Source organism: Nanorana parkeri, unplaced genomic scaffold, assembly GCF_000935625.1.
Source record: "Nanorana parkeri isolate BGI_ZX_2015 unplaced genomic scaffold, ASM93562v1 scaffold637, whole genome shotgun sequence".
In the NCBI taxonomy this organism is placed as follows: Eukaryota; Metazoa; Chordata; class Amphibia; order Anura; family Dicroglossidae; genus Nanorana; species Nanorana parkeri.
Window position 1 is genome coordinate 774,515 of NW_017306905.1, and position 18,190 is coordinate 792,704.

At 42.2% G+C, this 18,190-nt stretch overlaps 1 protein-coding gene across 1 annotated transcript in view; it reads left to right on the top strand.

Annotated features, from left to right (window-relative positions):
- The window catches only part of LOC108792398 (phospholipid-transporting ATPase IC-like), a 113,788-nt gene that overhangs the window by 45,013 nt on the left and 50,585 nt on the right, over nt 1-18,190 (top strand). Inside the window, 4 exon segments of the mRNA XM_018563166.1 lie at nt 3,334-3,338; nt 10,467-10,539; nt 14,668-14,738; nt 17,534-17,616. Of these exon segments, the coding sequence (XP_018418668.1) occupies nt 3,334-3,338; nt 10,467-10,539; nt 14,668-14,738; nt 17,534-17,616 (232 nt within the window).

The window sequence follows — 18,190 nt, forward strand, 5'->3', positions numbered from 1 at the left end:
GTCACCTGTGGACCCCAAAAGAAGCTGATGAAGCAGAGATCTGCTTCATCAGCTTCTTCTCTCTGGCTATAGCAGCCAGATGACTGACAGGTGAATGCGGAAGTGATGTAATACACATCACTTCTGCATTCACAGCCCGGACGGAGATCAGCAAGGAGCGGACGGAGGCGGACGCGAACGAGCACATATAGACGATCGGCGGGCTATGGAGCCGCTAATCGCCTATATGTGAAACACCCGGTAACGGGTGTGTGCAATGGTCGGGTCTTTTCTGCCCGTGCGTGCCCGCAGAAAAAAATTGCCGCAAATGCTGCAGTGCCGTCCGTCCGTTTTTTTACTACGGGCGGACGGCAAGTGGTTAAAGGAAAACTATGGGGTTAAGGCTTTTCCCCATAGTTCTCCTTAGGGTAATGGGAGGACACAAACTAGCATCCTCCCGTCACCCTAGGCTCAGTATACCGCGAGATACAGCTCGCGGTATACTGAGATGCCACAGTACACTGCAAGCTACTGCGAGCGGTATACTGAGACGCCGCAGCTGAAGCGGATCCCGGCAATTATGTCTGGATCCGCCCAGCTGCGTGAGTGAGCAGTGAGCACTCTTCCAGAGTGTGGAGAATGAACTCCCGTTGGCTCTCTGATCCCCCTGTGGAGACTGCTTGTTCCCAGGCTATTGGCCACTACTGGAGTGACAATGCCCCTGTGACTTCCTCTTCCCTTAAATGGGAAGCCTTTAAACCCACACTCAGAGGAGCATTCATGGCCGCTACTGGGGCAGTCCGTAAACTTAGGGGGGAGGTTGCACTGGCATTGGAGGGTGACATGGAGAAGCTGAGGCCACCTATGTTCTAGATCCCACTCCCTCAAATTACAGTGATTGGATGGGGAAGAAGCGTAAATATGACTTGTTCCAATTGGAACAAACCAAAAAGAAAATGCTACATACTCAGCAAAAAATATTTGAGTTTGGGAACAAGACGGGTAGATTATTGGCATACTTTACTAAACCTGACTTTAACCCTACTTCTATTCCACGCATTATCTCTTCCCCAGGGTCCGTGGTCACTGATACCCGGGACATTATGGAAGTGTTCCTGTCCTTCTATAGGGATTTATACTCCTCCAGAGCCCACTACACTGATGCGTAGTTGGGGGACTATCTGTCCCAGATCTCCCTCCCCTGCCTATCCCCTCAGGCTAGAGAGGAATTGGACCGGCCGCTCACTGCGGATGAGATTTAGTTGGCGGTTGTCCAGTTTCCCACTAGAAAGACCCCAGGCCTTGACAGGTTCCCCATGCAATGGTACGCCTTCTATGTGGAAGAACTGGGACCACATTTATTGGCCACTTATAATGAGGCATTTGATCTGAGTATACTTCCCCCGTCCATGAGAGAAGCTCTTATAGTCCTGATTTTAAAACTGGGTAAGGACCCAACTAAATGTGATTCCTACCGGCCCATTTCTTTAATTAATGTTGATGCAAAAATCCTAGCCAAAATTCTAGCTATACGCATAAATAAACACGCTCTGTCCCTTATTGGTAGTGACCAGGCAGGATTTATGCCAGGCCGCTCCACTAGGATGAACGCAGACTTTCCACCAATACTCTCATCCCACGACTGAAGAATTTTCCAACTGGTTAAGAATTTTGCAACTGGCTCCTTTGATCAGCTGATCGAGGGATGCTGGGTTGGAAGGGTGCCAACAGCGGTACCCACTGTGCGAATTTTGTCCGGTACTTCAAGAACCAGCCGAAATTCACTGTGTGTACCCTACATTACTGAAGCAATTTATAATGGAATTTATTGTCAGGTATGATCATTTTCCAGGGATACCAATATCCCTAAGAATGAGATGATGCATGCACCTATATGGGTTGGACTTGATGGACATACTGTATGTCTTTATTCAACCCCAAATACTATGTAACTATGTAACTATGAAGGTAGAGCAATGATTTCACTGGACACCCAAAAAGCCTTTGACAGTGTTGAATGGCCGTATTTACTAAAAGTACTAGCAGCATATGGGTTTGTCTCCCAAATGATCCGCTGGATAGAAATTCTGTATAATACCCCAGTGGCCAGATTGCGTATCAACAGAGAGGTGTCTGACCCGTTTAGTATCTTTCGGGGTACGAGACAGGGTTGTCCCCTCTCCCCTATCCTATTTGCCCTGGCAATTGAGCCCCTGGCGATTAGGATTCGGGAGTCGGTCTCTATACATGGCTGGAGGATACGTGACTTGGAGGAGCGTATCTCTTTATACGCTGATTTATCTGTCTGATCCGAATGGCTCACTATGTCACCTCCTCCAGCTACTGGACCTGTTTGGAACCTTCTCGGGGTTCAAGGTTAACTAGGACAAGTCTGTCCTTTTTCCCCTAGATGACGCTACAGTGGCAAATATTCACCCTATGTCTACGCTAAGGGTTGCAAATGAATTTAAGTATCTGGGTGTTAGGGTTCAACTGCCCCTCTCCTCCTATATTGCTAATAACTTGTCACCAACTATTGACTCTCTTCATTTGAAGACTAAACAGTGGATGGACTTGCCACTGGACCTTATGGGAAGAGTCAATATTATTAAGATTATCTTTCTCCCCAAGTTATTGTATATCCTAGCGAATGCCCCTTGCTATGTCCCAAATAGTTACTTCCGTAAAATTGACTCTATTTGCACTATTTTTCTGTGGAGGGGCCGTACCCCTAAGGTGGCCTTGGAGGTGCTGCGGCTCCCTCGCTCGATGGTGGGCCTGGCCTTTCCTAACTTTCACATGTATTACCTGGCATCCCAACTAGTGGTGGTTCATGACTGGCTGGTCCCCCAGACTGGGAGCGCCTGCACGGCAACTGAAGCGGCCATACTAACCTCCTTTGAATCTCTTCAAAATGTTGTCTATTGGGGGTCAATCACAACCAAAAGCAACAAGGGGCAATCATGATATCTGTGACTGTCCGTATCCTAAGATATGTCATCAATCGCTTATCACTATCCCAATGGTCCCATTCTCCCCACTCCCCCTTATGGGGTAATCCCGCCCTCCCAGAGCTGCAGCGCCTGTCGGCCGCCTTCTGGTCCTCAAAAGGCATTAAATCCTTGTCTCACTTGTTTCGTAATGGGGTGCTGCTTAGTTTTCCACAGCGTAGGGAGGAGCTGAAGCTCTCCCCGTCTGATTTTTTTTGGCCTACTTTCAACTCCTACACGCGATACAAACCCAATTTGGGTCGACCGCGTTTACACAAACCCAGTCACTGCTGGAGGGGTTACTGCGAAGGGATGACACATCAAAATTGATTTCTACTTACTATATGGAACTTATGTTCTACAGATCCGGTAGGTTTGACAGCCGCAAACAGAGGTGGCGGTCGATTCTACTGGATCTAGCGGAAGATGATTGGGAAGACTTTGAAGGTAGCTACATGCCATCTGTGATAGCCTCTAATGACAAACTGATCCAAATGAAATTTTTCTACCAGGTCTACTACACTCCCACCCTTCTACATAGACTCGGCCTTCGCTTGACCCCGCGCTGTTTTAAGCGATGCGGACGAGAGGCCGACTTCCTACACTGTTTTTGGTTATGCCCTATTGTCAGAACCTTTTGGTCAGAGGTCACTTCCTTCATGGAAGCTAGCCTCGGTTTCCCCAATAGTTGCAACCCTGCGTACTGCCTCCTGGGTCTCTTTGGGGAACTGCCATTGGCCTCCAGAACTCAGACACTCCTCCGCCTCCTTTTATTCTATGCCAGGAAGACCATTCTCCTGGTCTGGGGCAGCCCGACTGCTCCCCCACTGAGCGAGTGGGAAAGGCTGGTTGATCAGGTATTAACCATTTATAAACTCACGTATGAGCAGAGGGGCAATCCGACACGTTTTGGCCCCATATGGATCTATGGCTGTCCTCCTCTAACACTACTGTAGAGATGGGGTGAAGTACTAACTGCATTCTCATTCTTCAGCCTAATGACCCCATTTCTAGATCTCTGAACTCCGGGCAGTATTTCTTATCATATTGACTGCATGTGGCTATGTTCAATTCCCTACGTTGTATACTCCCTATGTTGGAAGGTAACTACCATGTATTGAATCTTGTAACCACCTTATTGTGTAACCTCGTAATATTCTGATTAGTGAAGAGTGTGTTGATGTTGTATAATTGCCTGGTTATGTTGACCTGGTTGATGTATGTCTGACGGTTTTTGATGTTGTTATTATTGTGTCTCTGACACTTAAAAAACTCAATAAAAAGCATCTTTAGAAAGAAAAAAAAGTGGAAATGATGCATGTTCCTTTAAAACTGAAGAGGAACTGCAGAACAAAATCAAAATCTCATACTCTAAATCAGTGGTTCTCAACCTGTGTAACTTCAGGACCCACATTTGTCCTCGATCGTTAAGTCGTGACCCAAGTCGCACTGCAATGGAATGCACGGCAGTGTCGGCTGCTGTGTTGGAGCTCCATCCATATGTGCATTGCTTGCACAGCTCCTATGTGTGCCTGTAGAGGTGCCGGGAGCCAGAATGTGATGTCACTCCAGTCGAGGCAACTCTACAGGGCACGTGAGGGAGCTATAAGCAATGCACGTATGGATGGAGCTCCCTCGTGGCCATACCCTCAGCCCACCCAACCTCAATTTCGACACTTGACGTTGGGCAGCATATTTTGAATGGCTGCTCAGTGTAAGAATGGACACTGCTCCACTAGGGGAGGCTGAGGAGCCTCTCACCTAGAAAAGTGGAAGGCATGCGGCGACCCACTGAACACGGGGTCGCGACCCACTTTTGGGTCACGACCCACCAGTTGAGAACCAAGGCTCTAAATGATATCACCCAAATAAATGTCCTGACTTATTCTTGTAGTTGCATTTATGCTTTACTCACCTATCTGATGGGTGACTAAATGGCTGCTGTAGTTCTGCTTCTTTAGACAATGAAGGACCAACAGCAGCTGCTCTCCTCCATCTCTAAAGATCACATGGTCTATTAAGTCTGCCCCTTTTTTTTGTTTTGTTATTTTTATTGTTTGTTTATTTTTTGATTCATAATCTAAATTCATAAACTAAGGTCTATCGGTTCGGATGAAGTTGAATAGAAAACTGGCTACAAGAACAGATCCAGAAGGTTGTAATAAATGGTTAGTTTTCTAATTGGGCAAAAGTTGTAAACGGGGTGCCCCAGGGACCGATTCTGTTTATCTTATTCATAAACGACATAGAGATTCGAATGAATGGTTCGCTGATGATACTAAACTGTGTAGGGCAGTAAATTCTCAAGAAGACATAGATTCACTTCAACAGGACATAGATAAAATTGAGGCCTGGGGTACAAAATGGCAAATGTGATTTTAATATTTAAACATTTAAGGTTATGCACATGGGAGCAAATTATAATTTACTACTTGCAAACTACTACTTGGAGAGTGCTTCATGGAGAAAGACCTCGGGGTGCTCAAAGATAACAGACTCAGCAGTAACATGCAATGCCAAGCAGCGGCCAGCAAAGCAAACAAAATACTATCCTGCATTAAAAGAGGGATTTTGGCAAGAGGTTCGGCCTCACCTTGAGTATACAGTTCAGTTTTGGTCAACCTTCATGAAAGATGTCCTTGAACTTAAAGTGACATTAAACCCTCAGATTTTTTAACATAAACCAATACTGTAATGTGTGCCTTACTGTAATCCATGTTAGTTTCCCTTCTCTTTGCTGCTCTTCCTTTTAAATCCTCATGTCTTCTCATGCTTGGGGAGAACTTCCCTTTGCAGCTCAGGGCCTCTTCCTGTAGTGCTGGCTCAGGTTGCAAGCCTATACACAGACACCGTGTATCCATTTCAGAGACAAGGCAGTCTGCTACAAAACAGAAGTTCTGCCCAGCATGAGAAGAGATACAGATTTAAAAGGAAGAGCAGCAAAGAAAGGTCTATCGGTTCGGATGAAGTTGAATAGAAAACTGGCTACAAGAACAGATCCAGAAGGTTGTAATAAATGGTTAGTTTTCTAATTGGGCAAAAGTTGTAAACGGGGTGCCCCAGGGACCGATTCTGTTTATCTTATTCATAAACGACATAGAGATTCGAATGAATGGTTCGCTGATGATACTAAACTGTGTAGGGCAGTAAATTCTCAAGAAGACATAGATTCACTTCAACAGGACATAGATAAAATTGAGGCCTGGGGTACAAAATGGCAAATGTGATTTTAATATTTAAACATTTAAGGTTATGCACATGGGAGCAAATTATAATTTACTACTTGCAAACTACTACTTGGAGAGTGCTTCATGGAGAAAGACCTCGGGGTGCTCAAAGATAACAGACTCAGCAGTAACATGCAATGCCAAGCAGCGGCCAGCAAAGCAAACAAAATACTATCCTGCATTAAAAGAGGGATTTTGGCAAGAGGTTCGGCCTCACCTTGAGTATACAGTTCAGTTTTGGTCAACCTTCATGAAAGATGTCCTTGAACTTAAAGTGACATTAAACCCTCAGATTTTTTAACATAAACCAATACTGTAATGTGTGCCTTACTGTAATCCATGTTAGTTTCCCTTCTCTTTGCTGCTCTTCCTTTTAAATCCTCATGTCTTCTCATGCTTGGGGAGAACTTCCCTTTGCAGCTCAGGGCCTCTTCCTGTAGTGCTGGCTCAGGTTGCAAGCCTATACACAGACACCGTGTATCCATTTCAGAGACAAGGCAGTCTGCTACAAAACAGAAGTTCTGCCCAGCATGAGAAGAGATACAGATTTAAAAGGAAGAGCAGCAAAGAGAAGGGAAACAACCATGGATTACAGTAAGGCACACATTAAATGTATTGTTTTATGTTAAAAAATCTGAGGGTATAATGTCACTTTAAGAGAGGTCAGAGAAGGTCTACACAATGAATAAAGGGAATGGAAGGCCTGAGCTATGAAGATCGCCTCCAGAAATTAAACTTGTTCTCCTTAGAATAGAGGGAACTTATTGCAATTTTCAAAGTCATTAATGGGGACCACAATATTAGGAATAAGATGTTTACAGTAATAACTCTATTGATGACACAAGGACACAGCTAGAGGATAGAAGGAGGTTTAATCTCAGACTTCCTAAGGGTTTTTTTTACTGTGCGAGTAGTAAAAATTAGGAATTCCCTAATACAGTCAATAGTGATCGCTGATGGCATTGATAGATTCAAGAAACTGTTAGATGTGCTTCTTGAGTCATAAAATAAACCGGGATATTGGAACTAGTATATACAGACACACCCACACACACATACATAGGCTGAACTAGATGGACCTGTGTCTTTATTCAAACTTACCTACTATGTTACTATGTTACCTTAATGTCTGTGTATACCTCAATGTTTGTATTAAAGGTTAAAGCTGAACTCCAGAAATGATCTTTTATGGATATTTAAATGGTTTATCTAATATCCAGATGCTGACAATCACTGTAGTAGTCTGCAGAACATACAGTGATACAGTAGATGGTGTCATCTGGCTGCAGCTCTAGCAGCTTCCCCTTTGCACACTGAGCACATGGAGTCACTTGCTTGGCACTGCCATCATTTAGAGAGCGCATTGTATTTTTTTTCAATGAATACAAGGTCTTCTCTGATTGAACGAGATGGAGTAGAGGAGTGAATTATGTCACAAGCTCCACCTCACCCATGGTCACAAGGAAGTCACAGGGTCTGTAATTACATTGTTTGTGTGCAAAATTAGCATTTTGTTTTCATGTTATGTTGTTACTATGTAAAGTCTTACAGTCGGCTTGTGTTGATGGCATCATTTTGACATCAGTTTGACATGGGTGACTATGTCCTAGGAGATGCATACAGTATGTGTGTATATATAAATATCCTGTTGGTTATGAATAGCTCTCTTTTATAAAAACGCCACTGCCATGGGTATCTGGATATGTGAAGTTCCTTGTAAGTAAAATAGACTCCATCGATTTTTATGCCTGTTCACAGATTTCAGCAATTGAAACAGATTTTTCACTAAAAAATGTACAGCTCTTTTACAACACCCATATCCTGGCATAATCCACTATGTTTATAGTTGATGTCTATCATGCCTATATTTATTCTGCCCTGGTACCTCTCCCCTGGGCTGCCATCAGAATCTTTGGGGCCCCTTACACAGCTTTAGGCCTGCCCCCCCCCCCTCCACCACCACCACCAACACACCATAGGCCCGTCCATTGACTGTTCCACTGACCCTCCCACGAAGTCCATCCAGTGGCTGTCCCACTGGGTTCTTCAGTGCACCCACTGTTATTTTAACACTCTTACAACTTAATTTTTATAAATTGAAAAGTGTATTCCAAGTCATCAGTGCATTGAATTTTTAAGAGTAAGGAAATATATTTTGGTCAAAAAATATGTTGCGCAGGACCCTTGTCACTAACACTAACCACAGAATGGGTGCAAAAAAATGAAAAAAGGGCCTCAGTCATGAAGGGGTTAATATTGCACTGGACTTGGGGCTTAGTAACGCACTGGACCCCTGGACCCGGGACTTAGTAACGCACTGGACCTTAGTATTGCACTTGACTTGGGGCTTAGTAACGCACTGGACCTGGGACTTAGTATTGCACTGGACACGGTACATAGTAACACATTGGGCACGGGACTTAGTAATGACTTAGACTCTCTATGGTGGGCTCTGCAGGGCCTCAGCTGTGCTTGTCTGGGTCCCTTTCCCTTCACCTCCTCTTACCTGCTGCTGTTGCACTCTGCCTTAGTATTCCTCCCAAGAGCACTTAGTTCTGATACAAGCAGTGGGCTGGCTTTTGGGCTTTTGATATTATGCTAATATCAAAATGCCTTGATGGGTGGATGTCATTCCGGAGGAGTGGGCTTTCCTAGACAGGTTGCGATTCCATGCTGACTGCCTTAGGTAATGCCCACATGTAATGCTGAGCTTCGTCATTGAAATAACTGAAATTCAATAAATGATGGGCCAGGGAAAGTAAGGCTAGATGATGCTGGGTGGCCTCCAGCCAGGATATGAGGTGGGATATACAGGTGAAACTCGAATAATTAGAATATCGTGCAAAGTTAATTTATTTCACTAATGCAACTTAAAAGGTGAAACTAATACATGAGATAGACTCATTACATGCAAAGCAAGATAATTCAAGCCGTGATTTGTCATAATTGTGATGATTATGGCTTACAGCTCATGAAAACCCCAAGAACCCCAAATCCACAACCTCAAAAAAGTAGATTATTACATGCAATCAATAAAACAAGGATTGTACATAGAACAATATCGGACCTCTGAAAAGTACAAGCATGCATATGTACTCGGTACTTGGTTTGGGCCCCTTTTGCAGCACTTACTGCAATTACTTTTGCACGATATTCTAATTATTCGAGTTTCACCTGTATCTAGACTTGCTACAGCTTCTTTTGAACAGTATGCGAAGGTCACAGTGCGCAGTAAAATCAGAGTAAACAATTTTAGTACAAAAGAGAAGACTGCACAACTGTGCAAGACTGAAGGTAAGGCTGGAGTTCTGAATCTATTATAATCTATTATAAGGAAAGTATGGGTGCTGTCATTGCAAGCCTCTTTTGAAAATGTTAGTTGCCTGGCTGTGTCTGGCTTTTATATGTTTGAGTCAACAACTTGGAATGCTGCAAATAATCAGAAAAGGGTTAGAATTCCCAAACATTATACTTGTTCCAAGTCAGGTATTTAGAAAGCACTGAGACAAATGATCTGTATGACAACCAGGGAGTTAAAATTCTCAAATGAGAGGTTAGCAATGGCAATCCCATTTTACTGCTGCACAGTAAAAGTGTGACAAGAGACTACCTACACCATCTGTTGTCTTCCAGGTGAGAAATGGCTGCACTAACAATATTAAAATGTGCTCCCGGGTAATTCAGAGCCTGAGTGAGCTCTAGGTGACTTTTTGGGAAGTTTATAATCCAGCCAAAAATGGTGTTTGGGGCAACACAAGGCAACTTGGATCCCACACTAGAAGATAGACATGACACTACATAATCCAAGGTATGAGCATCCTGCAGTCACAATGGTTAAACACCCTGGGATCAGCCAATGTTCTGAAGACCACATTTAGAGTCCCAAGACACATCAGCAAAGATCCTTATGTGCCCCAGATTTACTGGGGTTGGTAGGGATACTTGATCATGGAGACAGGAGGATAAAAAAGAAATGGCCCTGATAGGGTGGGACTCATATTTGTAAATTAATGTACTAGAGGTTTACGCAGGGGATAGAATCAACCCATGATGCCATGGAGATATCAAGAAAAAAAACCCTACAGAAGGCCTAGCCCTTCCCACACCTTATGTAAAACTAACTAACTCATTTATCTAAATCTAAGTGAACTGAATTTTTATTTCAACCTGTAATATGTGTTTATACTTGGAAATCCTTTAAATATTGTAAAACATGCATCAGTCTGGTCTATTGTATGGTTTAAAAACAAGGCATTTTTTCCTTTTCTAGGTTACATAGTGTGACGTGGAAGGATATTCATGTTGGTGACATTGTGTGCTTACGTAAAAATGACTTTGTACCAGTAAGTGTACTTATTTTTCCAGAGATGAATTAAACCAATTTTTCTTCTTGTTCACTTAGCAAAGTGATTGTTAACTGAACTTAGTAAATAAGATGAAGCTGTGTTTACCACTTTGCAAAGTTAATATACTTTTTTCTAAGTGAGCATACATTTTACCAAGTTAACAGCCTCTACTCCTTTAGTAAATCAACTGTATCCAAACTAGAGAACACATACCTAGATTGTTATGCTTCTGGCACTATAAACCTTAGAGTTGATACTGAATTAAATCCAGGGGATTTTGTTAGCATAGTTTAATTAAAGTGAACCTGTGCCCAGACTATGCACACTACATTATTTACGGAATTATATTTTCAACAAGCAGTAAAAGCAATGTAAAACACACCCTCACTTACCTCTGTAGCTATAGGCCTTGTGGGGAAATTTGTCTTCATATTTACAGCAGAATCACAGAAATTTTAGTTTCTTTCCTATAACTTTGCATTGTACCAGAATCTTGGCAGCTTACAAGCCCTCTAATGTAAACACACAGCAGGTGTTTCTAAGCTGTTAGAAACTGACTGAAACCCAACTTAAGAGTCTTGTTGTGATCTTTGAGTATTTTTCAGAATGAATTACTTATTACTTACTTACATTACTTCAGAATGAATTACTGAATTACTTATTGGCATAGGTAGCTGCTACAGAGATCGGGGAAATTATTTTACTGCTTGTTAATAATATGTATACAATCTAATGTTGGTAGTCTGGGCACAGGTGTAAGTGTATTTTAGAACTTTCCAAAGAAGTTTCTAAAAATAAAAATGTTTAAGATACTCAAATACCTATAGATCTGATCTACTATTTTTTAGCTGTACCCTTTGAGGATGTTCAAAAGGTAGCCAACTATCATTAAACCAAAACCAGTCTCAAGATGTTTAATTTTGCTACAGAGAGAGAGAGAAGCCCCACTATAACTTAATTCCCAAAACTAATAAGTAAAACATAGAGGTTTATTTCTGTTAGCATTTAGTAATGCCTCCCAGTATATATTATGCAGTCCTCCCCTATTTATTGCTGCCATATTTGACAGGTGCTGTGAGGTGCACTGCAGTATACCACAGGGAAACTTAAAGGCACAAGTGTACCTGTAGTCCACTAGAAAAAAAACAGAACTTACAGAGCAGATATCATAGATATCTGTCCAATAACTAATGCATGATCAAAAGCAGGCATACACATTTTTTAAAGCAGTCTTTTTTTAGACTCAAAAATTACTATAAAAAAGTATTGTATGTCAAACTATATGCTGATCTTATTTCACAATACTGGATGATGCCCGCCCAGTAGGGCTGCAGGTCAAAGAAGGAAAATTTTGTGACTCCAGTACAGAAGCATAAAAAACACAGGACAGATGCATATTGTATAAATTCAGTATAGATGTTAACAAAGTGGTTTGTGAGATAAGCCAGTGGTCAGTACTCAATACATGAGCAGGAGGTGATGAACACCAGACAAGACAAGAAAGGACAGATACTAGTCTGCCACCCTGTGGTTTTGTGCCTGTTGAAACCACTTCCTATAGTCAGGATATTCCCAGCGGTAATACAATGCTTTTATGACTGGTAAATGGCAATGGCAAAAGCATTCCTTAATATAGCAAAAGAAGGCATAAGAAAACGAACATATAGAAATATAGAGACACACTGGAAGCAGTAGAACAAGATAAAATACACAGGAGGCAGGGCAAGTGGCCCAAACCTAAATACTACTGTCTCCTAAAAGTTTTGTGCTCACAATATACTTTGTACACAACAAAGCAACATTTCATAGTTCACATTTCTCCCTATTTTCTTCTTTTATCTGTTGATTAAACCTATATGAGGATAATTGGGGGGAAAAAATGTTTTCTCATTTTTCTGCATGCATCTGAATTATTGTAAGACCTTTGTATGATATTACTGTATACGTGGTTCCTGTTATGATTTTGTACAAGGTGTCTATGTTTTTTAGTTATGCATTTGCAGTGATTACATCAATTCCACTCTGTCCAATGCAGTATGCTTCCTGTCTAAAAAACAAGGGGCAGCTTTCACTACCTTGAAGTAGTCCTCTTGACAGTTGTCACTAACCTTAAATTGCTGGTGCTCATATGCATCAATGTAGTCTATAAGGAAAAACTAAAAATTATGTCCTAAATACAGATGTTAGGGGTCCTGGAATACAGGGCACTCTTGGCTGTCTGTCAAGAAAAGTGTTAGTTACAAATTTTCACTGACGTAATATTATGCTCTGAAGATAGCCTGCAAGGGATTGGCCCTGGTGTATGAGTGTATGGAAGGCATGGGTGAATATAAAATATGAGTTTTCCTCTTGTTCACATGTAATCTGCTGATTTCAAATCTGCATAGAACTGCAAAGAATATGCACTACACGACATGCATATGCATCAGTATCTGTACATAAGAGTGAGCGGAGTGATCTGCTGTTTAGGGAACTCTAGTGCCTGCACATTTTGCTGGCTTGTCTTTCTTATGCCTTCATTGTCGCTCCTGAACATATATTACTCAGTTCTTAGCTTAAAGCCTAACTAAGGGGGTTATTCACAAAGCTGCCGAAAGCACCCAAGTGAATAACCGAGCCGAAGTGAACAGAGCCGAACAACGTTCAACTATTCACTACAGCTCAGTACGGCTGATTTCAGCCATACGTCGGCTGCCTTCGGCTGCACTTTGGTCAGCCGAACATGCTCTGCATGTTCAGCTGAGCCGAAGTGCAGTAGTACTTCGACTCAGCCGATCCAACATCTGGATCGGCTGAGCCGAAGCTCCGGCAGCTCACTCGCTGCTGCTGAGCAGCATTTTGGCTCGGCTATTCTGCTCGGTACTTCTGTGGTACCGAGCAGAATAGAAAATAGTGAAAAAATATTTTTTAACTGTAAATAACTATTACATTAAAAAAATAAAGGATTTTTTAAAAAGAAAAAAATTATAAAATAAACAATTGGGCGGAGTTAGCAGTGACAGCTTGCTCCGCCCAACTGTTTCCTATTGACGGGCACCTGCTAGAGTCTTCTAGCATGTCCTCGCCAATGAATAACAACTAGGTGGAGCTGCTGTGAAATCAGTGAAGTTGTTATTGCTTAATGACAGTTCAGCATCCCCAGGTCATTTGGGAATGCTGATCTGTCATCCCTGCTGCTGTCATTCCATCTGCCAGCCCTTCGGCAGTCCGTTCACCTCGCTTCGGGTGTCACTTTGGCTCAGTCGACCCGAAGCATATGCTCAGCCGCTCGGCCGCCTTTGGCTGCTGTACAGGCTGTAGCGAACCGAAGAGCTCCGGCGGCTGAAGAGACCTGAAGGATCATCCTTCGGCTCCTTTGTGAATAACTCCTTTGTGAATAACCCCCTAAATCTTCTAAATCAGTTTAAATCGGCTAAATGGATGCATCAAAAATATGTGCAAAGTCTTACAGTTCATTTTCTTTAGAAAGCAACCACAGCCTGAGTAGAAAATCCTATCTTCTACAAACATGATGCAGAGAAGGACCTTAAGTCCGGGTTGGAGCTATCTAATCAGCATGGGCTTTGCTGATTGTAGAGCTATAGGTCTGACCCAGCAGAGTGTCAGACCTCTGCAGAGAGACCACTGCTTTAATACAGAGGACAAGGGTCCTTTTCTACAGCATGCTAGCAGGGGACTGTGTCTACTTTCTAAAGACAACAAACTGTAGATTTCACACACCTATTGTTTTGATGCAGCTGGAATGTATTTAAACTGAATTGTTCATAGGGCTTTAACCCTGTGGCCATATATTTAATGCCAGCTCTTTATTCTCTGACCCATCTAATATTGGTCCTGATCTATTGCTCTATTATTTTTGACTTTACCTTGACTGATAGTTACTACTCAGCTCCTAAACTGATTTCAATATGTTCTGCATGGTGGTGTGGCTCTCTTTTCCTGACTCTCCAGCTGTGCCTATTTAAGTTCTAAACCTTCTTGTCAGCCACTTCTTTTTAATACAAAGCCTCAATATCTTACTAAATAAATCATTAGGTTACTGGGGATGTCTAATATACCTGGCATTTTCAACGTTGTTTTGAAGTATATTAGTTGTGAATAATACATGTTCTTTTTCATTAACAGGCAGATATGATATTGTTGAACAGTACTGAGCCAAATAGTATGTGTTATGTAGAGACTGCTGGGATTGATGGGTATGTTTTATGGAAAGCTTTCATATTAATACATCACAAACCTTAAGTTATCAAACTTGACAGCTTCTGTGATCCTCCTGTTTTCCATTTCATAGCTTTCTCACTAGTTTTCCCTTCAGCATAAATACCCTGTTCCCTGCATGTCTTCATTAAAGTATACTGTATCTGTCATGAAAGAAATATGGCAACTGGCATCTCAGGCCAGTGGCATATCCAGTCCATGGCACCTATGGCACGTGCCCTGAGCGCCACTTGAAGGGGGGGGGGGGGGGGGGGGCCGGAGCCCCCAAAAAAACTCTGGGGCTAGCGAAAGTTCACTCATCCACTGAGACAGCTGACTTTTTTTCAATCTGGCAGGTGTCCCGCTGAGCTCCTTGAAACCAGTGACATCAGTGGTGGCCAGAAGCTGGCTGGAATGCCATAGGTGCATTTAATAGTTGATACGCCTCTGTCTCAGGCTTATTTCTTAAAATAGTGCTTGTCTGGCTGTGTATTGTCTCACTATGTCTGGGTCACAAACCTGGGACTATTATGTGGCACATCATGTATATCTCTATATTTGTTTTACACCAGTGATTTAGAAAGTCAACAGCATGACAGCCAAGTATCTAGCATTTACAGAGAGGTTATTAATGACAGCCTACATATTTTCTCATGACAGGATTATTTTACTGTCATAATAATGTGATTATAATGGTTACACTTTCCACTTAGCACACACACATTGCTGCAGGTATGAACATTAACCTGTATTTTTTTTTTTTAATCTAGCTAGCAGTTTATAGGAAACAGATTTAATAAAAAGTCCATTACATACCACATTCCCATATATGATATCCTATATCCTTCCTATATATGGTTTGAAGTATTTAAAAGAATTCCAGGTTCTTGTTTCACTGAGATATCAACCACCGCCACTAACGCAGTTTATTTCCCTAGTACAGTATATGGGCCCCAGTCTACACTAAGATCTGCACTCCAGCACTCAGCTCACTTTTTTATATCCATATCACCAATATGATCTACATTCCAGCACACATATCACCCTATATTATCCATGTCAGCACTGATATCTGCACTCCAGCACACAGGTCACTTTCCACTGTCCACATCACCACTGAGATCTGCACTCCAGTAAACAGTTGACTTTGCAATATCCATGTCACCAATAAGATCTACATTCCAGCACACATTTCACCCTCCAGATCCATGTCACCACTGAGATCTGCACTTGAGCACACAGTTCACTTTCCACTGTCCACTGTTCCATCATTACTGAGATCTGAAAATAGTAAAGTCACTGCGCTAATAAATCTAAAACTTATTCGATTTTTTAGCAGAGTGACTTTATTATTTTGAGATTTCAGAGAGTGATTATAGGATTCACTTGTTTTCACTGCTGCTGACACATTATATTGAAAGGAAACAACAAAAGCGTGGATTTTACACATAATTGCACCACTGAGATCTGCACTCTAGCACACAGCTCACTTTTCAATATCGATGTCACCAATAACACTCCAGCACACATTTCACCCAGTGGCGGACCTAAGGAACAAAGGGCCCTGGTACAAGATTTTTTGGGCCACCCCCCCACAAATACAGTGCTCTCCTCCCGCAATGCTCGGCCGGCTGTCACACTTTCTCTCCACCCCGCTGGGACACAGAGCAGTGCCCAGCGGGGAGGAAAGAAAGCAGGGATGCGCCGATGTATCGGCAGGAAAATGGCACTTTCGGCATTTAGCCAAAAGTGCCCTTTTCGTCCGATATGTTTTGGCGGCCGATATATCGGTGCATCCCTAATATTTACAGCAATGCAGAATGGCAGAGGCTATAGAGAACTACACATCCCAACAATACTTTATATAACAATCACTGCTGTCCGAGTCCCCATGGCTGCCCAAACCATCTATGCACAGGGACTGTGCTGGGCCCCCCAGGCTGAGGCCCCGGTCCAGCTGCACCGGCGGTAGTTCCGCCACTGATTTCACCCTCCACTACGCACATCACCACTGAGATCTGCACTTCAGCACACAGCTCACTTTCCACTGTCCACATCACCACTGAGATCTGCACTCCAGTACACAGCTCACTTTTCAGTATCCATTCACCACTAAGGTCTACATTCTAGCACACATTTCACCCTCTACCACCCATGTGACCACTAAGATCTGCACTTCAGCACACAGCTCATTTTTTAATATCCATGTTGCCACTAAGATCTTCATTCTATCACACATTTCATCCTCCTGTACACATTTTACCACTGAGATCTGCACTCTGGAACACAGCTCACTTTTTATTATCTATGTCACTACTGAGCTTTACACTCCAGCACACACAATCCCCTCCAATGTGTTCATGCATTAGTTTTTATCAATCCCTCAGTGACTGGTCTCCAGACTATGTGTAGTTACCCCTCAGCAACTAGTCTACAGATTGTGTGAAGTAACCTCTCAGTGACAGTCTCTAGAATCTGTGCCCCCTTTCCCAAGATATGGTACTGTCCCGTAGCCTTTGCTATACCGAAGTAACTTTACCACAACACTATTTCCTAAAGATCACATTTGGTTTTATTCCCTCGCGGACTTAATCTATTAATAGTACAAATGGCAAGGGGGGGGGGCGTGTAGAGGGTGGTAAACATAGAAACAACAATTTAAGGCAACAGTAAACAAATCAGTTACTGTAACATATAAAAAAAGTGATGTTTTATTTATAATTCATAATGTACAGTATATTAGCATCTTGGTATTATTCATACATTTACATTGCAAATATTGTGTTGATTATAGAGAGACCAATCTCAAATTCCGTCAAGCCCCAGTGGTTGCACACTATGCACTGCAGACTGAACAAGCATTGTCAGAATTTGATGGTGAGTAATCAGTTCAGCATAAAGATAGCTATACACCAACAAACTAAGACTGCTTTAAATAGAAACTCTAGGTAACAAGTAAACCAATCAATCAACTGATGCAGTCTCATTCTATAGATAACATGAAATACAAAAATCAGTTTGTATCAGAAATAAAACCAAATGGTAAAATACTGATATTTATATGCAATACATAGTGACTTAGTATTAACTTTTTTTTTTTTTTTTAAAGAAGTAAAAGCTGTATTTTTAATCCAGAATGCAATAAATAAAGAAGGTACTTACAAAATCACTATAAGTAACTTTTAACCCATTCATTACTCCCAACGTTACTATTATGTTTTTTACTTAATTACTTATTAACCTGATGGCAGTGCCAGCTTGTAAATGTACTTCTGGTGGTTATAGAAGCCAGGAGTGTGTTTATATTTTTACTCCTGGCTGCCGGCTATGTAGTGGAAGTGGTTTTGTCTTCTGCATGTGAATGAAGGCCACCCCCACCCATGTGTCCTGGGCATACCTGTCCCTCCTGGGTGCCTCGGACTTTCATGGTAAAAGCCAGGTTGGAGAGCAG